At 36.2% G+C, this 25,492-nt stretch overlaps 1 protein-coding gene across 1 annotated transcript in view; it reads right to left on the bottom strand.

The window, feature by feature from the left end:
* Positions 1 to 395: 395 nt before the first annotated feature.
* The window catches only part of LOC111047297, a 42,232-nt gene continuing 17,135 nt past the window's right edge, over positions 396 to 25,492 (bottom strand). The window contains exons 4-7 of the mRNA XM_022333021.2: positions 3,870 to 4,056; positions 2,396 to 2,459; positions 1,340 to 1,534; positions 396 to 582 (exon numbers count right to left, since the gene is read on the bottom strand). Of these exons, the coding sequence (XP_022188713.2) occupies positions 396 to 582; positions 1,340 to 1,534; positions 2,396 to 2,459; positions 3,870 to 4,056 (633 nt within the window). The remainder of the gene's footprint in view (positions 583 to 1,339; positions 1,535 to 2,395; positions 2,460 to 3,869; positions 4,057 to 25,492) is intronic.

The raw sequence follows: 25,492 nt of genomic DNA, 5'->3' as shown, positions 1-25,492 counted from the left end.
GTCATATTAATGAATGGTTAATTGTTGTGTGGAGGGTAGGTATTATTGATTTTTTTAAATCCATTATTTGAGTGTCTATGTTTGATAAATATCATAGGTACCCACAATTACGTATGGGCTACATTGAACTCTTTTCATGTATATGAAATAGTAGTATTCAATAGCTACTCATGTAATCTACCAAATATGTACTATATGTTTTACTTTTCTATGCTTCAGTTTTCTGAGTTATAATTTCATAATGCAACTCATTCCTGCAATCGGCCCATGCATGAAATTATTTTGTATGATGTTTTATTTTTATAAATCTCTCTATTTGTGGATAGATAAGAATAGGGACAGCTTCCAATTATGTTTATAATACTTTTGGCCTACGTAAGCATAAGAATAAATAATTAAATATGCCTACTCACATTATTTGTACAAAGCCAGACTTCGCGGTTTGCCACCGTAAACATTCTTGGGAAATCCTCAGCAGTGACTTTTGCATAAATACTTTCTTCCGAGTTTTTGAATTTGTGCTTCACAGAACACTCTGGCGTGAATATATGAGGAAAGTCAAGGCCATACTCTCGTCTGCAACTGTTACAACAAACAGAAATTCAAATGTATTTGCCGATACCATTATTCAATTTTTTCAAGATCTACTATTTCAAGTCAAATGTCAAATTTGTTTGAACATTACACTCATAGTTCTATTAGCTGAAGACAAATTACCTTTATCTTCCCAGTCTGAATTGTATGCATAAATAGCAAGACTTGGAATATTGTCACAACCACTTATTTGAAAATAAATGTACCGTAGTCGATAGTATAGATTACGCGCATGGCGCGATTCGCTGTTTCCTTTGATATCGCTCAACAATCTCACGTTTCAATTGAGTCCAAACAGTTTTTCATGAAGTCTCGAGATGGCACCACCACTCATTACAACTTATTCTGAATTTTGGCTCGATAAGCTTTTTTGACTTGATAAGAACTGAAAAAACCTGCACATTTATTACCGATAATCTTTGACATGCAAACTGCGATCAATAACGTTTACAGAGATACTTTTCAGAAATTCAAATATCAAATTCATATATCTATCGCAATGTCACCATCACTGGTAATCAGTAGGCTTCAAAAAGCACAATAGTTCTGAAACCATTTGAAACAAGCACTCTACGGTACCTAAATCATCAAAATTGGATCTGTGTAGATTCTGAAAACTCTCAATTGGAATAGTCGTTTTAAATATGTTAGTCCATATTATCTCTGAATAACGACCAGTGCTCAAAGAGCATAATGTTGACATACCCAAAAAAATCAAATATGAAATCAAGTCCAGCCTACTTACATGTACTCATTTGTAGTTCTAGCTAGTCCACCTTCGAATTTTTTGTGCCATGTCGAACCGATCCTCAAATTCATCCCAGCTGGAGAAATATTGATCAATTTCCTAGGTTTATCGTTGGGTGTAAAAAGAAAGTCTTTGACTGCTCTCTCACTCCCGACTCGCATTGGTTCGATAGAATGTGCATATTCGTTAAAACTGAAAATTTGATTCAAAATAAAATGATAAATTCATCATATCTCGACATGAAAAACATATAGTTCAGTCACGAGGTAGTGAAAAAGGGCCGTTTGGGGAATTAATTCCGAACATGCTATATTAACGTACAATGATTCTGGAGTAGGCCTATTGAATAGCTTATACAAGAAATTGACTTTCTAGCCCTGAAGCTTTTTACATAGAGCACCAAAAACCTCAAATTTTCGGTTCATTTCAAGTTTCCTTCGATTTTGCTAAATCAACACAACAAATAACTCTCTTATTTTTAGATAATAAAATTTCAAATAAAATTAAATAATCCGGAGCTCTCTATCTTCATTGACTGCTGAGTTACAAATTTTTGGGGGAACCGAAATTGAGAGTAATTGGCTAATCAACTATATCTTCCTATTTCCACATCACCTCCATCATAAACTCTTTAAAATACATGGAGAAAAACTTTAAATACATACTTAAATTTTTAAAATAGAATGAAACTTTTCTGACTTACAATGCGTTTTATAAAGTCCATAGAAGGAAATATTCACATATTAGAAATTTTGAAGAATTACCGAAAAACAAACTTAATTGATACGCACAAAAGCTTCGAGCTTATGTGGTGATACTCTCATCAAAAAAAAAAGATTAAAAATAAGTCTGTTTTGAAAATTAGAGTGGAATAAGTTACTCGAATAGTCCGATTAAAATCCTCGTCCACATCGTAATAATACGTCGAATTTAATCGTAGATTTTTAGTTTAGGATGATATTTAACTCTTTAACATCTGGAATAACAATCGGTAATAACAATTTGAACTATAAAATTATGTGACAGCAATACAAAATATAAGATCCTACTCACCTAGGATTTGTTTGTGGTTTGTGCACGGTTTGATCCATCACAATTTCATCGATCAACTTAGAATCTGTAAATTAAATAAATCTGTAAAGATCTAAATTATCAAGGCCCGGTTGCTTTCTCGTAAAGAAGGCTTCTCTGATTGGTTCTCGTGAAATTAATCACGATTTAAATTTAACCGTGTTTGTGCACCTGCTTGAATGATAATTTATATTCACTTCTGTATCATCATGATCATGATCATCATTCTTTCCATCACTCAAACACATGCATAAAGTGAAATTTACGTTACAAACTGTTATAAACTCATCAGCACCTGATAAACTTTGGTTTGCTATCCTTGTCTATTATTAGACAAAGAAGATATCTGTACAGTTACTATCATTTACAGTAACTACGTATATAACCATACTATAGTTACTGGTTATACAGTATAGCTGTTACTGTAGAATTGAAACAGTTTGGCCATTGCCTTTCACGCTTTTGATTGGCTAGCTTAATACGTGGCACACATTAGCCATTAAGATTCCAAACAAATTTTGAAATCCTATCTTATTGCATTGCACAGCCATTTGCATATTTCAGTAGTTTGGTGATAATGTTTCGGAGGTTAAAAACTATAAACAATGAACTTACAAAAATATCAATATGATAAGATCAATATCAAGATTAAGATGAAATATCAATAAGATTAGGACTATGCTATGTAATTCAAATGCATTGTGTTTTAATGTTTTATTCAATTATGAACATAATATATCAAATGCAGGTCAACTTGAGGAAAAAACGAAGTGTTCCACTCGATTATCATCTGATAATAACTATGAAGTCAGTAAGCATTCATGTTACAGTACTTGTAATTATCTAGGTACTATTGACTGTTCTAAGTTCTTAAACAATATTTTGGGAATTGAAAAATGTTTAGTGGAAATTATAAAAAAGATTAAAAATTCGAGAAAAAATGTTTTCATCAAGTGAACGTGAGCGAATTTACATATTATAATCTCATAAAAACGCTCCGTGTTATAAAACTCAAACAGATGGAATCTGAATGGCGATGGGCGCGGCGGGAAAAATAGTTCCGATGGCCAAACTGTTTTGAGATAGTTCTATCCTTTTCTGGCTCCACACCGTTGCCAAATCGTTTGTTGGCTACGAATAAATATAAAGAAGTACCAGAATATGTTATCTCAACTACGAAAATCCATTATCATGAGGGAATAATTATATTTCCTTGTGGAGTAAATTATAATACATGAGTTGGAGTTCATGATTATTAACAAGGATCAACAATTAATATGATATTATGAGATACCGGTTTATCGGAATAACTTCATCTGTAGTAGACTATACATGAAAGTGTTGACAGAAAATCGGAGACTGCAGTCCTATAATTTCCATTGACTTAATAACGTATAATGACGTGAATCTTAGTATAGACCATAGTCGGGAATCATTCTCGATAAAAATTACTCACCAAATTTGAGATTATAAAACCTTCCCCCATCATTGTACATGAACTTGATTTCTTTAATTTTGGCGCTGTTTTTATTGGATCCCAAATAGTCGACAGTAGCCACTTCAATGTAAGGATAGTATTTGATTTCAAAAATATCTCTTACACTTATCAACTGGTTAACCACTTTGTAGAATACGGGTTGTTTCTGGGAAAAATCAATCAAGTTTACAAAAAAAAACATTTTTATCCTCTTGAATAAGGGCCAAACCACATGAAGCATTCATTTGGGCATTTTTGCACTGGAGGCTGACGGTTCGGCAGGGCAGGAAACTATCCGATTGGCTGATTACCGAACGCCAACTCAATCAGCTGATAATCAGCCAATCGGAGAGCTTCCTGCCCTGTCGGATCGTTCGCAGTCAGTGCAAAAACGCCCGAATAAATGCTTCATGAGGCTTCGCCCTGAAAGACAACTCAATTTTGGCCTGAGAAAAATGAGCAATAAACGTGAAAGATTTCGAAAATTATTCACAATTCTTTCAAATAAGCCAATTCTTTCCTGTATTATACTATAGAAGATTATTATCATAATATGAGTTATTATCACAATATTATTGTATTCTTCTACTCTATTTTTTAAAGCCAAATCAAATACTTTCCTGACATGGCATTAGTATCTGAATCTTTAGAATACAACATTGTCTAAAATATGTTTTATCAATTCAATATGTTATAAAATTATTATCATTTATCAAATTAATATACAGTCGAGCACCGGTTATCCGGATATTGGTTATCCAGATCTCCGCTGTGTGATATAAAAAATTGAAATTCTCTGAAAGCCTAATCTACCTTGTATTTCAAGCGGCAAATTAGGTCCGCCGCAATCAAGGTGTAGTACAATTTTTCAATAAATGGAAGAATTGAGTTAGGTACTGTACGGTACCTTATTGAATGACACAACATGGTGTCTTATTCAACCGGGCCGTGTCTACTGGTAAAATCAGTTATCCAGACAATGTCATGCATCAATATAATTATTAGTCCAGATGATCAGTGCTCTACACAGTACGGCTAGCTACACACACATCGATTTTGGTCATTCGATTTTTTATCGAACGACCAAATTCCAATGGTAGCGCAATGAAATAAATGGGTGATTACAAACACATCGATCAACGATTTTTATCGTACGGATGCCGTGTAGTGGTCGTTCAGTGGTCGTGAATACAGTGGCGCATGTGATCAAAGCGGCAACTTCATACACATCGAATTGGAAGTTCATACGATATTTTATCGAACGTTTGAGTAGAGCGATCATATGGCGATCAAAATAAATAGATTTAATGATACAAGGCCATCTGATCCCAAGACAGCACCATAATGAGCACGTTCCATTTGATCAGTTCTTTGAATGTAACGTTCTTCATGATGACGGTTCAGACGGTTAATGAGCACTGATTAGACATTTCGAATAATATCAATATTTTGCCAAAAGGAAGAACCTAATCTCCCAAACATTTTCTTTCCTTCTAGCAAGTAAAGATTCACATTCATGAATGTTGAATCTTGCCGGCACGCAATCGATACGTGGTCGCGTGGTTACCATTCAAATGTATAATAATTCAAAAATGATAAATCTCAAATGTGAGGACAATGAAGTTGATGATGATGGTTGAAGCTAAGAATTAGGTTTTTTTAAGATACAAGGATCATTGTTATTAGCTGCACCTGGAGATCCATATGGGATAGAGTGCTCTATCTGGTGCAGAGTGCTCTATCTGATTGTAGAGCACAAGCTAAAAATTTAAATGATAAATATTATTCATAAAAAATTGAAATCCATCAAAATTGATATTTTTCTAATGTTGTTTTTAATGTTTCTGCTGAGTTCCGAATTATTTCATTTTATTCAGATTTTCATGAATTGAAAAAAAGGCGAAAGCAAACATTTTTCTGTCCAATCAATGAATTGGCGGAATCAGCAGAAAACTGGAAAATAATCCAAATTACGTGGTTTTTGAGCAATGTTGTATCCAGTACAAGGACATTTCGCATGAAAAAATTGGTTCTGGATGTATCCAAATAATATATTGATAAATCAGAACTACTATATGGATTGCAAGCACCAATTTACATAGTGACTGCACTATTAGACGTTTTTCGTTCTATTTTGTATTCTACATTTTGGTCTTTCATTTTCAATTCATCATTACGATCGACTCTAACTCTTTCAAATGCATTAACTCTGCTCTTACTAAATCAAGTAAGAAAAAACCAAGAAAAGATTATCTTGAAAAAAAAACAGTTTTTGATACCAAATTTAATATGAATAATGAAATTTGTACTTAATGCAAGATGGTAGACAACAAAACTATCTAGGTTAACTGTCATCCACACTCGCTTGGATTCCAGTGAAAATAGTCATTTTCAATTGAGCCCTAGATTTGCAGGCATTCAGGCATTCGTTAGTGGTTACGCTCTGTCATCAAAAGCTGTGATTCTGCGTAACTACGTCAATTTATTGCAGATTTCTCTACAACACCTACGAATTCCAGAAGCCAGTGCTACATATTTTGATATTAAAGTCCTCTCAACACAAAATTTCCATATCCCAGCTGAGAAAATGCTACATCACAATTTCTTTTAATCACACCAGTGTATTTCAATTGGTTCAAAATTATTATTATTAGAATAGAACTAATATTAAACTAATATAATATATTGGACTAATCTATCATGTAATAAAGGAAAGAGTCAGCTTATACACGTACAGGATAGGAAACTCATGAATGACGCATCATCACTTTTGAACTACTGGACTAATTAACTTGAAATTTTGCTTATAGATCCTTGGATTACCGAGGATGGTTACAGGCCTATTTTAAATTCTTCAAGATCTCGACAGTAGGTCCAGTTTGTGAAGTTTTTAATTGGACCTTTACGGAGCGCGGGTTACTTGCTAGTATCAAAATAAAGTTATGACTGCCAATGGTGAAACCTTTAAGCGCCGTTGAGCTCAAATTTATAATGAATTATCAATATTGTATGTTATATTATATTGACATATTTTACTTTGATTTGAAGCTATCTTTCAGTTTCACAATTTCTTCCATTCATACCACTGTATTTCAACTGTCTGATCTATTTGGACTCTCCCCTGTACACGGAAAAATCATCCGCGCACGGAGATATTCATTAAATTACTTTGTAAACTATATTTGTATATTTTGTAAACATCTTTTCGATGAATAAATAAATTTGAATAATTGAAGAAGGAGAGAAAACGCAGAAAGATGCTGAAAAACGCCGGAAGAATGCGAATTTTTGGCTTATCTTCAACGAAATATTGGAGTTATATCTCATCACAAACTCTCATGACCCTAGTTGAATCACTACGAAACTTCAACGTTTTCTGTCAATCTGTTCTCTAGAAAAGCAGAAAAACGCTAAAAACGTAGATTATGGGCTATGTTTGGAGTTACTTCAAAGCCTTTCTAGAGTTGAATTTTTACACCTCAGCTGAACCTGTTCAACAAATTTTAACATTTTCATTAGTTCTCGAAAATGTTAAAAAAACTGAGGTGAATTTAGTAGACTCGCTGGAAAGACGCTAAAAAACCTCCGGCTTTCAGCGTATCTTTGGCATGATCTTTGAGTCTTTCTAATATAACGATTTCATATCAAATCTAAGTGTTTTACTGAATATGAACATTATATATTCATTTTTTCTCGAAATAGCTGATAAAATTGAAAAAAAAACGCAGGAATAACGCCAATGCCGATTTTGGTCGTAACTTTAGGATATTTTTTAAATGTGTCCTTAGTTTGAGCTCCATGGTCACGTAAATTTTTAGGTGTGTTTATGAGTGAGTGAGTGAGTTTCATTTCGCTTTCTTATATTGTGACGTCACTTTTTGGGTGCATAAATAGTATGCCCCACGTTGATGTTGACGTGTTATATGTTGCCCACCTGACATACACGTATGTATATGCAACGTCGTTTTTTGTACACATTGACAGTGATGATAATTCTAAGATACTCCACGTTATAGCCATGTTGATATAACGAATGTGGGTTCTGACAATGTATAGAGAACACGACCTTGATGGGCTCAGTATGGAGCTTGAAGCAATATTTGCTATGTGATATTACAATAACCTGTGCAGAATATGTCTGCAGATTCTTACCAAAGGCGTTGCTGCTACAATCCTTGTCAAGATGAGAATATAATATATGTATATAATATATATTAATATATTAAATTAAATATTAAATATTAATCTATTAATATTATATATGTATATTATATTATAAGATATAATCCTTACATTATAAGGATTTCCAGTATTGTAAAATACAAAGCAATCCCACCTTCAAACCAGTCCACTACAGTAGTATAGTTTTGTGTGTTCTGGGACAACATGCGCCAGAATCGCATTAGGTCAAAGGTCAAGGCCAAGGTCAAGGTCAAGGTCAAGGTGAAAATTTTTTTTTTTAATTGAAAGAATAATAATAATGGAAATAAATAAAAATGAATCAAAAATAAATAGAAATAAATTAGAAGACTCCCCACCCACTCTGGAGTGTATATATACTGTTTGACCAGTGAATGAATGCCCCCTGTGGAATGGAGCAATCTTAGGCTGTACTAGCTTTTTTGAACCGTCCTAAAATCATCAGTGATAAAATAAAAAATATCTCCAAAAACTTCATAAATATTGAATTAGTGAAGTAAAACAGGTCAGAAATCATTTTTGTTCAGTACTTTTTTATATAAATTCACTCATTTTAAAGATAAATTTCAATTGTGTCTAATTAGTTATTTTTATTGAAACCCCATATTTTTGTTTACAACTCTTCTGCTCAATAACTACTGAACAGAATAATTTTTTTTGGCATGCAAAATCCTTGATTCTTCTTTAAGCTGATGATATAACTATTCTTCAGAAAAAATTGTTTGTTTTCCTAATAATGGGTAATTTCTTGGATCAAGTTCGTGAATTTGGATTGCAAATCATGGAAAAGTTGGTAATCGACAAACTTTTTTATGAGTGGAATAAACTACACATATGCATTATATGGAATAATCATAACATCCCAAATTTATTTTCTGTGAAAATAAAACATTTAAACATTTAAACATTTGAACATTTAAACATTTCAACATTTCAACATTTCAACATTTTAACATTCAAACATTTAAACATTCAACATTTCAACATTTAAACATTTAACATTTAAACATTTAAACATTTAAACATTAAACATTTAAACATTAAACATTTAAACATTTAAACATTTAAACATTTAAACATTTAAACATTTAAACATTTAAACATTTAAACATTTAAACATTTAACATTTAAACATTTAAACATTTAAACATTTAACATTTAAACATTTAAACATTTAAACATTTAAACATTGGAACATGGAAACATTTAAACATTGAAACATTGAAACATTTAAACATTTAAACATTCAAACATTTAAACATTTAAACATTTAAACATTTAAACATTTAAACATTGAAACATTTAATGTGTCTGGCCACATTTCGGTCCGAGCATGCGCAGAACGTATACTAGATGGATACTATTGTATAGAATGTATACTATCATTGTCAGCCTCAAGGTCACGCATTAAATGATGGAATTCGCCATAGGTCTTCCTTTTTTATTGATTGGATGTACCCACTGGTCCCGTGTTGTCACCGAATACAATAAAACCAGCTCATTATCACTACTACTGCTGCTGCTGGAGTCATCAAACCAAGGTAAGCCACAAGAAAATCCAGATTCACACCACGGGACCGTCGGAGTTGACATCTTCCTGCATACTGACGGGAAACGTGGCTGGTATAGCATCGCAACAGTCATGGCGGTGTGAATTGGCATGTGGCTAGCATGGCCGGCGTGGTGTGCGTCCAGACACGCACGCCACGTGTTGTGTGGAATGGCCTTTAAACATTTAAACATTCAAACATTTAAACATTTAAACATTTAAACATTTAAACATTTAAACATTTGAACATTTAAACATTTAAGCATTCAAACATTTAAACATTTAAACATATAACACTCTAACCAAAAGACCGGTCTCACAGGCACCAGGTCATTTTTAATTGTTGTGGTGTGGCAGCCCTGAATGCCAGACGGCACTGTTATTCCTGATACCTTCCCCCACCCATTTCTTGCACTGACGAACCAGTTTTCACTCAATCAATGCTGTGTCCTTGTGTGTGACTGTTACTGATTCAAAACCTAAGCGGTCTGCTTGACTGGGTCTTCCAGTTTATGTGGTTCAAGTTTGTGCTTGGGAGACCGGATCTACCACTCCTATAATCCACCACTTCTTCAAGAGTAGGCATGATATCTTGTGAACAGATCAAAATTTTCACTTGAAATTTGGTGGGTATACTAATTAATATGTGGTCTACAAAATAAGAATATCAAAAAAATTAATATCTGGATTTTTTAAAATGGTGGTCAACAAAAATTCTCAATCTGTTTTTACTGGAGAACATGACAATTTCAGTATATATTAGCTTGTAGAATACCGTGGCTATACTGGAGTCATTACTTTACAGGACACTCTGTATATTTTAGTGTATATATTATTGTTTTTAGCCAGATGGATCAGCCAACTACATCAATGGATGTTCCAAATTAAGCCACTAATAAGAAAAAAAGGACTGTTCCTCCACCAATAAGTGTTTCACATCCCAACTATGTAAAAAGAATACAACAAATGCGTCTAGTGTCTAGTGATGAAAATTTTGGAAATGAAATAGACGATTCTGATGCAGATCCAGATTTTATTTTGTCAAACAAAAGGAATGAAGATTCTACAGATTCTGACATCAATGAGCCTTTGGATGAACCGCCGGAGCTATTGGTTGATGAGTATCAAAATATTCTTCATGATGAGCTTCCTCAGGAGATTGAAGGTGCAGACCAAGAAGAAGAGCTTCCTCAGCAGATTGAAGGTGCAGACCAAGAAGAAGAACTCAACCAAAATATATTTTTGGTCGACTGAGGAAAAATGAAGATGGACCTTGTTATGTATGGATGACTGAAGAACAAAGTAGAACTGTCAGAACTCCAGCTCATAATATTATTCGTTGTTTACCAGGACTAATACCTCATGCAAAAGCCCTGGGATGTAACCCTAACCAAACTGATGTCTGGGAATTGATTTTTGACAAAAAAATGGTTGAAATCATTGTTGTAAATACAAATCATAAACTTTTGAAAACAAGGAGTAATTTTGACCCAGGAACAGAATTATCGAATTAAATTACCGACTCACAGACGAGACTGAAATAAAAGCTTACATAGGCTTATTGCTTCTACCAAGTATTCTAAAGACGAATGACGAAGATATGCAAGCATCATTTTCAAAGGATGTCACAGGTATACCAATTTTTCATGGAACTATGTCTGCAAAAAGATTTGAAATACTCACTGCATGTTTGAGATTTGATGATGCAAACAGTAGAACTGAGAGAAAAGCTGCAGACAAGGCAGCAGCTATTACTGAAATATTCAACATGCTCATAAAAAATTCCCAGAAAGCTTACAACGTGTCAGAACAAGTGATGATCGATGAGATGTTGGTGCCATTTCATGGGCGTTGCAGATTCAAAGTTTACATGCCCAAAAAACCAAAAGAATATGGTTTGTAAATATTGTGTACATTCTGTGTACAGTAAATTGTTTCAGTTCTAATCGTAAATTGTTCCATCACGTGACTAGTGCAAAATCTTCCCATAGAACGCCATTTCAAAATCGTTGGTTCAAGCTTTTGGCGTGCACATATAAAGTTGATTTACACTAAAATGTGTCGTTTACTAGATGCATGAATGAAGAAAGACTGTTTTACAAACCTACCGTCTAGAAAAGTGTAAATTTCTTTTATTCCATTACTCTCAAATTTTCTATGGAGAAAAATTCAATAAATAGTTATCAAACATCATATTGTTGGTTATGTATTCTATGCTATGGTAAACAAACTATCAGCCCATGCGCAGAGAAGCAAGCAGACTACAATGAGAGCTCAGATAGTTGGAACCTGTTGGAACTGTACCAGGTTGGACAATTTACCACACTTTGGCTGTGGGGCAGAATGTTGGAGCTGGAACAGAATCTGTCAAAATTCCTCCCATGGAACATGAAACTTTTTACTTGGTAAATTGTGAATCAGACAATTTACCACATTCCATGTACAGGGAATGGGCCCAATGTGTCTTTGTGATTCTAAAACATTGTACCTGTTCAATGCCTATATTTATACAGGAGCAGGGTTAGATGGTCATGGGCTTTCTAATGAAGAACAACAGTTTTTGATGAAGCCAACACAATGTGCTTGTGTAAGCCACTTGAAAACACAAACAGAAATATTACTGCTGATAACTATTTTTCAACTATTGGAAATGTAGGAAAGCTAAGTAAGGTTGGTTTGACATATGTTGGCACTATGCAAAAGGACAAATATTGATCATCCCAAAAGAATTACTTCCAGACTCAAAACACCCATTGAATTCAAGTATCCATGTATTCAATGGACAACCTACACTAGTGTCATTTGTTCCAAAGAAAAACAAGTCAGTTATTCTCATCTCAAGTATGCACCATCATGCCGAAATAGATCCAGAGAAAAAGAAGCCAGAAATTATTTGCTTTCACAATTCAACCAAGTGTGGGGTAGATTTACTAGATATGAAGGGCGCAGTCTACTCCTCAAATCTTTTTTCAGACATAGTTCCATGAAAAATTGGTATACCTGTGGCATCCTTTGAAAATAATGCTTGCCTATCTTCATCATTTGTCTTTAGAATACTTGATAGAAGCAATAAGCCTATGTAAGCTTTTATTTCAGTCTCATCTGTGTGTCGGTAATTCAATAATTCGAATAACTTCAGCTTTGAAGTAGCTTCAAACATAGCCCATAATCTATGTTTTTAGCGTTTTTCTGCTTTCCTAGGGAACAGATTGACAGAAAACGTTAAAGTTCTGTAGTGATTCAACTAGGGTCATGAGAGTTTGTGATGAGATAACTCCAATATTTCATTGAAGATAAGCCAAAAATTTGCATTCCTCCAGCGTTTTTCAGCATCTTTCTGTGTTTTCTCTCCTTCTTCAATTATTGAAATTTATTTATTCATCGAAAAGATGTTTACAAAATATGTAAATATAGTTTACACCGAAGTTGAAATAAGTTGGAGTATATTGGGTACCCTGATGAATAGTTGTATTCTATCATTGTTGCATTGTATAAGACGTCCAAACCTTTTCTTTCAGGATATTCTCGTTATCTGTTTATTGTAGGGTCATTTTCAATTGTGTTCCCCATTATGATAATCTTATCTTTCTACACTGTCGTTTCTTGAATATTTTTGTGTAAATCCATCTAGTTGTCTCTCTATTGCTTCAGTAGTGCTTCGATTCTCACAGCAGTATGGTGCCTTGTCTACTTGATCGGTTTTTGTCCATCTCTGAAGTGCATTCCTGTAAAGTGAAGAATAGGGAGGAGGGTGTGTTGTTCCATAGTTTGAAGGTGCGACATTGGAACATGTTGGTGGAGGAGCGGCATGGTGCTTTGTGCTGTATATCTAGTGAAGCACAGTGGACGATTCCTATAGAAATTATGGGTGGGGTGGTGGTTGCTCTTGTGAACCGGTCCAACTCATCCATGTTACTCTTTGACCCTTGTCAGCTAGCTGATACAATGCTTAGGGCTCGTATATTGTGGCTCATACATAATCACTCTATGTTGAGAAATTTGGTTATGGCTCCAGCATTTCACTTTCAATTCCATCTGTTTTATTGTGATTCACTCTCTTATTCCAATGCTGTGTCATATGTTATTTTCCATTTGAATAGACATTTTTGCAACTTACCATATGCACTGTCAACACCGTTGCTTGAGGAAGTGTCAGAGATTGGTCGGAGCATCCCAGAATTAGATATTTTCGAATTTTCTTTGTCTTGTTTTGTGGTCAACGTACTTTCACATGGCGGTTCATCAGATTCTTCCCTGTCATTCCCGTATCCAGAAGCAGTATCCTCAGTCCCAGCCGAGGACAAAGATGAGCTACTAGCTGATCCAGAAGACGATGTGGCAACATCGGAGGTCAATGAGGTTGTTCCGACAGATGGTCACCGGCAGTGTGCTCCCTGCACGTCGTCATCCTCTTTGTCTACAACCACTTCTTCCCCACACACATCATCCCCCTCTTTTCTTCCCTCCTACCAGTGGCCCGTGTTCCAGAGGCTATTCCCCCTGTACTGTTTCAGGTGATACATGAGGTGCTGACTAACTACAGAATTATTCCAGCAGAGGACATAGAATCAACATTGTCTGTCACTGGAGCAGCCGAGGAGGTTACTACGATGGAGGTAGAGTCACCAGCGCCAGCATCTGCCAGGGATGCCATCTACTTCCAGGACCCTGAATCCCCCGATGTTCGACAGATCCTGCATTTTGTATGAACCTTACAATAAGCCAGGTGCTCATAAGCGATGGGCCAGTTGTCCTAAGTTTAAAGTGCTCGGTCCTGATGGCAAGTGGAAGAGGATGAGAGTGCAACATTGATCTCACATTGTTCAAGATAATGTAGTAATTAGGAGATTAGTTTTTTTTGGAAGAGGATTATTATTGCTATTTTTCTTCCTTTCCTCTGTTGTTTTTTTTTTTTTGGTATTCAGTACAGTCGTCGAAATTTCCTTTTAAATATTTTTCTTTATTACAGCTGCTGCTTCCAGATACATAAGAATTTCAGTTTCATAGCTCTACACCATCCTCACCATAATCTTAAACCCCATTCTCAATTTTTCAGAGTAAGATACTGTTGATGCCGACTCTCTATTCCCCAATTTGTATTTCTCCCAGATATGATGTATTATTCTCCTGGACTTGATTTTTCTTTCTTTGTTGGTTGAACTCCACATGTTGACACAAATGTCGCATGGCTGTAGCCGATATTTCCAACGTCACTTTGTACATTCAACACCAAACCCACCCCCCATCCTTAGTAGGAGTGGGGTGTCACAAAGTGAATTTTGTGAAGAATGGAGAACCGTCATCCAGTATAAAATTTAGCAGATTTATTCTATTTTAGGATAAGAATAGGGTTGACTGCCAGATATATTTTGTTGAACTTGTAGCTGTGTATGTACATCATCACCCTCGCCATCAACCCCTATAAATTATCAGCAACAGATTTATCAGAACCAGTAATTTCCAGATCCTGTTTACTAGTCTGAGCATTCTTGTATCTGGTATTGCAGCAGCAGCACCTGTATCATCAAAACGATAAGCAGCTACCGAGTCAGGTCGGTATTGTTCTTCATGAAACTTCTGGAAGAGAAAGATTGTTTACTGGCCTAATTTATAATAGTAATTAGTAGCATTGTCATCATAGTTGCACCCTTAGCATCAAGAGCAGCTGGATCATACCCTGTCACATTACCAGTGGCATGATCATCTCCTGAGACTCCTATTGGTCGGCAATCTCTTTTACCCCGGCCTCCTAATTTTCAGCGACCCTGTACTACTTCGAGGAGACCTGGGAGAGAGTCAGTTGTTCGGTGGTTGAGCGTGTGAACAGGTTGCGAATCTCCTCTCCTTACGATATTCCCAGTACTAGTCTATCTCTAGGGGAATTATTCTATTTTTGTGTGTTAGTATAGAATATTGTAGGATGAGTTCCAGACAACTCAAAGATAGAACTTCCTTGGGGATTTTTTCTCTTGTTGGTTATTTTTCCTAAATTTGTATCACTGAGGGTGATCAAGTTGTCCTTGGTTTTGAAACCTGTGAGGGATCGTGAGTTTGTGCTACAAATAGTTGAGTGGGAAATTTAACTCACTTCACGACATCTTTGAGTTTAATACAGGAAGTGAGAATCTGTTTGCTATTCTCTGTATTTGGTTCTGCAGTGATTCGGGTAACTGTATGTTAGTACTGGTCACTTGTATGCATCTCCTCTTCTGTAATAAGGTAATCTCAATTTTAAAGAGTGAATTTTCCTTGTTTAGATTCCATACTATTGAGTGGTCCTGCATTTTAACTTTACTTAGCAAATTCAGACCTGCTGTAATTCCTAGTAGGAAAAATCCAGTCCTTTCCCTAGAGAACTTAGGTGAAGCTTGAGTTCATCCTGGTCGAAGTCATTCAGACTGCGACGTCCTTTCTCTTTCTTTCTCTTAACTTTCCCTATTCTAAAATCCTTCTAGCTCTCAGGTACAGCTTGAAAACGTTCTTGTCGAAGTCACAGACTGCGACGCTTCCAGCTCTCAGGTACAGCTTCAGAATGTCCTTGTCGAAGTCACAGACTGTGACGTCCTTTCTCTTTCTTTCTCTCAACTTTCCCTATTCTAAAATCCTTCTAGCTCTCAGGTACAGCTTGAGAACATCCTTGTTGAAGTCACAGACTGTGATGCTTCTAGCTCTCAGGTACAGCTTGAAAACGGCTTTGTTGAAGTCACAGACTGCGACGCTTCTAGCTCTCAGGTACAGCTTGAGAACGTCCTTGTTGAAGTCACAGACTGCGACACTTCCAGCCCTCAGGTACAGCTTGAGAACATCCTTGTAGAAGTCACAGACTGTGACGTCCTTTCTCTTTCTTTCTCTTAACTTTCCCTATTCTAAAATCCTTCTAGCTCTCAGGTACAGCTTGAGAACATCCTTGTCAAAGTCACAGACTGTGACGTCCTTTCTCTTTCTTTCTCTTAACTTTCCCTATTGCAAAATCCTTCTAGCTCTCAGGTACAGCTTGAGGACTTCCTTGCCAAAGTTCCTTGACTGTGGCATCCTTTCTCCTTCTTTCTCTTAATTTTTCCTACCCTGTTTAGCACAAGATCTTAGTTCCAGACTAGAGATCATTCCCATCACGGTCCTCAGACCAGCAAGAGGTGTAGGAAACCTTGTTTAGAACAGGATCTCAGTTACAGATTAGAGATCAACCCAGTCACGGTCCTCAGACCAGTGAAAAGCTTATGAGAATCCTTGTAAATCCTTCCCTCTCCTCTCATAATAGTCAACATACTGACTATTAATTTAAAAGTGTTTTGGACGATTGAGAGTGATTCCCATACCCTTAAGGGCTGTCACAGATTGGCACTTAATAACTGGAACGCAGTCACCAGATTAGCGCAGGAATTGTGTTAGCAGTTTCAGAATTGCTGAAAATCCTCTCACAGCTGCAGGCTTGCAATTCAGAAATCCTACACCTGAAACCTTATCCTCTAAACTTTAATTACCATAAAATTGGGATTGATAAACTGTATTTAGCTAGCATGTCTAGCTTGCTGAGAGCTATATCGCTATTCTCAGATTGTGAGTTATTGAACAAACTCCCATCAGTTATAGGGAGGAATAATTCTATTAATAAATCTCCATCCCCAGGCCCGATAAAATACTCTCCATATCTCAAACTCTATACACTATAACCCGAACCTTATACCACCTACACCTCTCTGATCATATTAATCTAATACCGGGTGTGCAGGTCCAGTCTGCACACTGACAGCTCACAGTCACAAATTGCGAAAATCCTAACAAAATTCCATATACTTCCTTGTTGAACTCAGCCCCAAATTCCTCCACCTACAACGTTTATCCCGGGCTTGCAGGTACAGCTTTGCTTGCTGTCAATTTGCAGTTGGTTCAGATTGCATACTACCTTTATAAATATAACTATCTATAGGGATCTGATATCTGGATCCATCTCCTTGGTTGGAGTTACCTCAATCCTCCCTAACACCCAACCTGAATTCCAAGAGCCGAGGGCCGAATTGGCCAGCAACAGCACAAGCACACACTCTTCCCTTCAAGCTAAATACCTCCTGACAGAGACAGAGGGTAAAGAATCAGGATAGGGGGAGAAGTGTAGGTCCAGTATCTCCACCAGTTAGTATGGACACTGACCCAGACCCATACCCAGCTGTAGCTAGTCCACATCATAGCAATACTTCGCAATTATTAGTTAACCTAGAGGGTGGAATAGGGTATCCTAATAGGGTCACAGTTTCCTATACAAACTGGTCAAATACAGAATGTGTTTGTATACATTTGAGTCAGGTGATGACACAAGTTGATTGTTAGGCTTCTTTTTAAAAATCAGCACACATGGTCCGGGTGTTGCATCAGAAATCATTTTATGTTCTTGATCTGCAAGGTCAGTCAGCTCAATCTTTGAGCCATCACTTCCAAAGGTTAGATGCCTACTACTGGGATAGTACTTATTTCTAACTATTCTTGGTCCAAATGTAGTATCTGCACTACTATCATTCAACATTGCTCCATAAACATATGGACCCACTTTGGTTCCACTCAATCCACTTTGAGTATTGTGATGTACCAATAATTGTACAGCCCTCAAACAACACAATAGATTTATTCATAGGCCATTATGAGAACGAAATAAATTCTATCACCAAAAACATTCCAATCTTATCTGAGGTAGATAGATGACTGTTATCTAACCTACAAATAGGAAATAAATAAATCAGTAATTATATGCCTTGCAAAATTTTTTCACAGAAAAAACCGTATATGTTTGTATGTATATGGATTGGATCAGTAAAATTATATTTGAAGGTTAGTTTTGAAACAAAAACATAACCCCAAAACAGACCAAAGCTGACTTGTTAACAAGTAGCAAATTGAGAAGGCAGTTCAACTAATAATCGATCATAAAAATCATATAATATTAACATTTTCATTTTTATAGTTTAATTTCCATGCCGAATAGGCCTAAATATTTATTTAATGAACTATCATAAAAATATACTTATTGGCTTAGACAAATTAGCTTAGCCAATCTATGACGATTGAGGGTCGATATTCTAGCACATAAAAAACCATATAAATGAAAAAAAGGAAGAAGTATTTATTTATTATTGTGTTCATTATTGTTATAAGCATATATATTCTTATATTATGTCTACTTTATGTTATAAAAGCATGTCTATGTTCTATAATCATTAGCTATCCATCGAAGCCAATTTTAAATGCATATCATCATAGACGAATTCTATTATTTATTTGTGTATTATTATAATTATATAAACTAAATGATAATTTGGAACAATTAAAAATCAGGAATTTCGCCCTATTTGGAAGCTTCAAAGTTGGACACAGTGACACCACCCATTCAGCGTACTGGTTACATCACAGAATTGGACCAATCCCGAATTAATATGTAAATTTGGCGAGATAAAATTTGAAGAAGAAACCCAAGTGGAAATTAGAAGAGGAAGACTCGAGGCCATTTTTGCAAGGATCATTGGTAGGATGCAGACCTAGTCCACGTACTTAATTGTTCAAAAGCTTTAATTTATGTTTAATGTAATTCAATCTTTGTCTTTCTGTTTTAAAAAAGTTGTTCCATAGTTCCTATAATAATTGTGATACTAAGATTTTAAATTTCATTTAAATAAACCCCGAAATTATATTAGTGAAGTCTGTTCAACATTTTTCGCCACGTGGAAGGATCCAGCCGGAACGATATATTCTACGGCCAAATATATTTCGAAAACCAAAAAACAGAAACAAAAGTCTACGTAAGTTATTCGAATATATAAAAGGGGATCCCCATAAATCTGCGAAAATTGTACAGCGTATAAATTCATCCATTTGAGAAAGTCATGACTATAGTATTAAGGGTACAAAAGTTATCATAATTAATTTTCTTAGTGTTAAATAAATTTAAATATCCAAGCTGTACTTAGCCAAAAGGTCTATTTTCCTTAGGCGAAACAACACCCTGAGAATAATTTTAATTATTAATTTGTTCTATTTTCTGAATCATCATTTTGTATTAACTTGTTTTTCTTATTTAACTAGTTTAGTTTATGACCCTTTCCAAGGGCTAGTATCCATTTTATTTTGTTCAATCGAAGAGTACCAAACTTTTTACATAGTATTTATAATTTAGAGATTTAAATCTGCTATCATTCAATATTCATTTTGTATCTATTGAAAGTCATAATTTGTATAATCTGTTCATTAATTTATTCAATATTTGCTGTAACAGTTTACCTCTCAGAATATATCCATATTACCATTTTGTTAAACTGGGTTTACTTCATTATACCTCCAAATTCATTCTTTCTCGACTGACACATACTGATCATTTCAGGACACATCCTGTTTTGCAATAGTCAGACATTAGCGAGTATAGTATCCATCATTAGACTATTATTTCTTCTGGTGGTAAATGGTGGTCGATTTTCTTATCAAGTAATAAATCTTTTTATTGGGAATATCCCGAAGAATCAAATAATAAATTGACTCCCGAATCCTGCATTATCAGCCGATCAACGTCGCAAAGAGAGGTAATAGATTGTATAGACAACATTAGAATTAAACTTGGTACTCGAAATATTTACTATTTTGGTTCAGCACTTTGCCTTCATACAACCTATAGTACTTATCAGAGACCTGGTTCGCATGGATTTGCCATTCTGTCTGTTGTTTCATGCGGTCTAATATCTTTCCTAATTACGGCACAATTATTGGATTCTAGATATATTAGTCATCATTTAGAGAAAAAGTTCACTCCAAAATCACTATCTCCGTCTGATCCTAGTGACAGCATAATTTACACTCAGCAGATTCAAGTTGAACTGCATTTTCTTATTAAATTGGATTTAATTCCATCTCACTATATTATAACCACCTACAGCGTTAAGTTAGAAATTCAGATACCTTACTTCGGCTACCTTTGTAGACCGCCAAACCCTCTATTGAGCAAATTAACTTTTTCAATCTGTTCCATCCATACACCAGTCATTCTACTTAGATACTCTGAATTAAATGGTACCAACAATCCAATTAAACAAAAGTTGGTCAACCCAACCTGCAATTACCTATCGTTAAATCATAACCTCAAATACTATAATTGTTCAATTATTTTATTTAATCTAACCATTTTAACTATTAATTACTTTTTTACTGTATGTCCTCCCCTGTCCACGGAGCAAAATAGGCTGCAATATTTGCCAACACAAGGTAAGACCTACTATACGAGGCAATTGTACTTATGGTTAAACGATTGTAATCCTAGTTCCTTGTCATACAATTCAAATTATATATTTCCGTGTCCCCCCCCTTGGAGTAAGATTGTGACACATGATGCTTCAACGAGAGGCTGGGATTTGACAGTATAAATGTTGTGCACTTCCTTAAGACTGCAGATATTCAACACTGCCTCAATATCCTCATCCTCCTCCTTCTCCTCCTCCTCCTCCTCCTGCTCCTCCTCCTCCTCCTCCTTCTCCTCCTCCACATCACTCCAATCCCTAGCCTTGGACAATAATTTTCTTGCAACAGCAGAAGTACTTGGAGCCGGAGTGGAGCCTGATGCTTCTCCTAATGATTCATAGGTCGGTGACTCCTCCACCTTCTGCTTCTCAACAACATCTAGTTGTGGTGGTAATGGACATCTAACACGGCTGGATTGTATTGGAGTTGTTGGCGGTGTAGGCGGTATAAGCTGATGTTGTTCTGCTACTGGTTGAGCCGGTGGCTGTTGCTGAGCTGGAGGTGCTTGTTGCTGAGCTGGAGGTGGTTGCTGCTGGATTGCATGAATCTGAAGAGTCTCAATAATTTTTTCCAGTGGTTCAGTTAGTGGTTTGAAATGTTTTGCATGTTATTCCTCTGTCAATTCTCTTCCAAGTGTGAGCTCCTTATGCTTTCTCTTGATGTCCTTCTGATGAGGTTTCACCATACTGCTTGCCTCACAATAACAGACTGATCCTCTACTGGGCTTACACCTCAACTAAATGGGTGTCGATACCATTTCTGTAGCACCCCACATTCTGTCCTGATGAGTGTTCAATGACAAGGAATGCATGTGCCACTGACAACCAAACCTTGTTACTCATATCCTTGAACTGATCAAAGGTCATATCATCTCCTACATGGTCTCTATACAGATGCTTCAAGTTCAGCTCATCCTGTTCAAACATGATTGGAAAATTTGCATTGTCATGAATCAGCTGTTTTGGAATGCAGCTATAGGTCTGTGCCAAATAAAAAACATTGACATCATTGTGTCTGCCTGCACTGAAGTATTTCCTGATAGCATCCTGTTGCTCACAAATTATGTCATTGAAGATAATTATTGAATTGGTAGGCAGTTCATGTGGTTCAGGTATAAGTAACTTATACTTGGACTGAAATGTAGTCTTCGAAAAAAGGTATATATTTGAAAAATGTATTCCATTTGTACCAAAAAGCATGTTGAACAACTGATTTGTCTTACCACACCCTAAAGGTCTACATATAATGCATCTTTATGGTTGGGGAACAAAGGACCGTGCTGCTTCTTCTTATTTTCTATTTCTATACCACAACCTTTTACCACCCTATCAAAATCAATAACTTTGAATAAGTTTTGCCATTGTACAACCTCTCTCATCCTAGACCAATTCACTTTTGTCAATCAATGAGTGGTGACTTGAACTGTATCCTTTTCAATGCACTAGCAGATTGTCCCCTCTTCTCCTCAAAGCCTTTTAGTGGTTAGCATGTCAGCTTTCCAAGTCAGAGGTCCCAGGTTAAAATCTCTATTGTATATAAGTAGGTTAAGGGAATGTAGGTAGGTAGAGGGTAGGTGTAATTGTTTGTGAACCGTTACACCAAGATGGATATCTTTTGTTGAGATAACTTTTTCCAATGGATGAATCATGATTCAACAGGAAAGTTTTCATGTTTCAACTGGTCTGTATGACATCATAATGTACTTATAGCCAAGTGATAAGGAAGTTGTTGAATAATAACGAAATATATGGTATTTATCAACAAATCTCAATTATTGAAAAGAATATACAAATGAAATGCACATTGCACAAATCTATATATGTAGCATTGACTCTCATGAGTTCAATAGCATTGACGTCATGTTATAACAATTATTAATTTTTATCAGTATCCTGAAGTACATTCTGTATGGGATTGTTTTATCTATACAATTTTCAGTTCTCTAATGGTGGCTGTTACTCATTATCACTCTGGCATAGCTTTATTGCAGATGGTTCATCAACTTCTTCATCATCATCATCATCATCATCATTGCTCCTTTTACAAGAAAGAGAATGATGTCCAAATGCCAAAGTATGAACTCCATCATCCAATATATGTCTCTTTTCATCAGCATTGCTTAGTGCTTTTTTCTTCTGAACTAGCGTCATGATTTGATGCTTCCTGGTACCAAACATCACCTGCTTCCTAAAGATGTCTTTGCTCTCATAGAGACAGTTGAGATAGTCCTGAAAGGTGATGTATCATTCAGCATCTGGGTGGGATTTCAACTGTTCTTGTCCAAGTATTGGTCTCCTCACTCCTTTAGCTTTCTTTATTGAACCACTCTCTAATTGACTTGGATCTTTGGTGAAGCATCTGCAGGCATAAACTTTGATCGTAGACCTACATATTCATCAGGAGCTCTGCCAGCATATTCATCCTTGAACTTCTCAAGTACCATCTTGTTTGTGTCTGAATAGCATGGATGGTCCGTTGGATACTCAGATGTATCAAAGGTGTCTTTCAGTTGCTAGTTGTTGATGATGTCATTGTAGAGGCTCTCAGTTCTCACAATGTAGAATAAGCTGTCTGTATCCTGGTAAAGTAGTTGCAGGTTCTCTTTGAATATAGGTTTCATCACATCATAGTGGAGTTGATATATACGGGTCTTGCTAATGTCCAACACTGTCAAACCAATGTAGATAGGTTTGTTCAGCTCAACTTTCTCCTTGTGCAGTGTCATGGTGCAAATGTTCTCTCCAAAGATGATGTGGTCCTTGTAGGTTGGTCGGGCAATCAGTTTCCTTAGACGTTTCTCATTGTTGACAAGCTCCATGTTCATGCGCTTCTGAGCATTCTCCATTGTCTTGCCAAAAACTACATTGTTCATCAGTTTGGAGAAAATATTTTCAAATTTGTTCCTTGACGGTTGTCAAAGTCTGGTGTTTAACATGATGTAGGGTGCTAGGAAGTCCTCCTGCTCAAACCTTACACCTCAATGAACTTTAGTGATTCTCAATCCATGTTGTACTGCTTTCTTGAGGGTGTCCTAATGACATACATATCATTCACTGTTGTTTAGAGTTGTCATCAATCTCAACTATCCTGATTTTGGCATTTTTTGTTCTCAGTTAGGAATGGAAAATTATTGTGGGAGTCATGTAGCTCAGCTGGGTACTCAACATCCACCTCCAAGATGTAGCCAATCTTTTGAACATCTCCAACACCATCAATACCTCTACTCACCCCCCCCCCAAACTAATCTTTCTCCATCCACTGGAATTTCCAGCATGGAAGTGGTTGACACATCACCCAGCCATACAGGTTGTTCGCATCTGTGTACAGGAGATATGATGTGGGCTTCTCAGGGTTGACAAGCATTCCTCTGTAGGCATTGTTGGCATGGCATGTCAATGAACACATGTTGTTATTCTGCCTCTGATGCCTCATTCAATGAACATACACATGTCATAGTCAGTTAGGAGTTCCAGTTCAACTTTTGTATAATTCAGCATAACATCAAAGGAGAAGCTTGGTGATGTGAAGTAGTGTGCACAATCCAGATCATAAGTTTTCAAACAAACATCTCGAAAACTTTCAAACACATCAGCCAGGAGGAGAACATCTGTTTTGAGGTATAAGTCACTGTACTCTCCCAAGGTCTTGCAGTCAAATTTCTCCCACACTTGTTGGGCATGTTCATATGCCTCATCACTGATGTGGCTGTCAGTTAGCTTGCTGAAAAATGTTTCCTTTGGTGGTAGTTAGGTCTCATCCAGTTTCTCCCACGAGTCACAATATCCATAGGGGAACACACCCTCTCTGGAAACCAATTCCAGTTTGTCTCCAAATTCTCTAGCAGTATATGGTAGCACTGTTGACACTTCTTCAGTCAACTTAACAAGGTTGGTAACTAGGATGTCCAGGCAGTCCAGTGTGAATCTGAAGGTATCGATGAATCATAGGTGCAGTTGCTGGGAAATTCGTTTGGTGAATGATATGTACTTTTCTGATGTATTTGGGATGACAAGCAGCTGCTCTTTATTGGTTCCAAAGTGTGATATAATCAAGTGGGTGTCATAATTTGAAGAGTTGTAGAGAAAAATGGAAATGAATGTTGTACAACATCTTTGAAGGTTGCACTTGTTGCACAGAGCATTCTGGTAGACCCCTGTTATATGACAATGGTCACACACCTTGTCACCATTGGTTTCTTGCAGGCTTCACAGTTGCAGCATTGTGTCTGGTTTTCTCCCATTTAGTTAGTGGAAGCATCTTTATTTGATGATTATTGATTGCCTCATCTAGATCTCTTGCATGCATGGTCAGAGTTCTGATGAAGTGTTCGGCTGCATCAGGTCCTCTGTAGACAATTGGCTCCTTAGGGATGAGGTTGTTGATTGTCAGTCATGATGGTAATAGGTTCTTATATCTAACAAAGTAGAGGCTCTTATATATAACTCATTGCTGTGTGACGCTGGATCACTCTGGTTGCCTTCCCAATCCATTGCTGCTCTTCCTCAGGCTTCTCCAGTAGACATTCAAAATCTGCATAGGCCACCAATGGTAGTCTGAATTTATTCAAATGTTTCTCGAATTTCAT

This window comes from Nilaparvata lugens, chromosome 3 (assembly GCF_014356525.2).
Source record: "Nilaparvata lugens isolate BPH chromosome 3, ASM1435652v1, whole genome shotgun sequence".
Taxonomy (NCBI): Eukaryota; Metazoa; Arthropoda; class Insecta; order Hemiptera; family Delphacidae; genus Nilaparvata; species Nilaparvata lugens.
The sequence above is the reverse complement of the archived record's forward strand: the minus strand, read 5'-3'. Positions and strand labels throughout refer to the sequence as shown.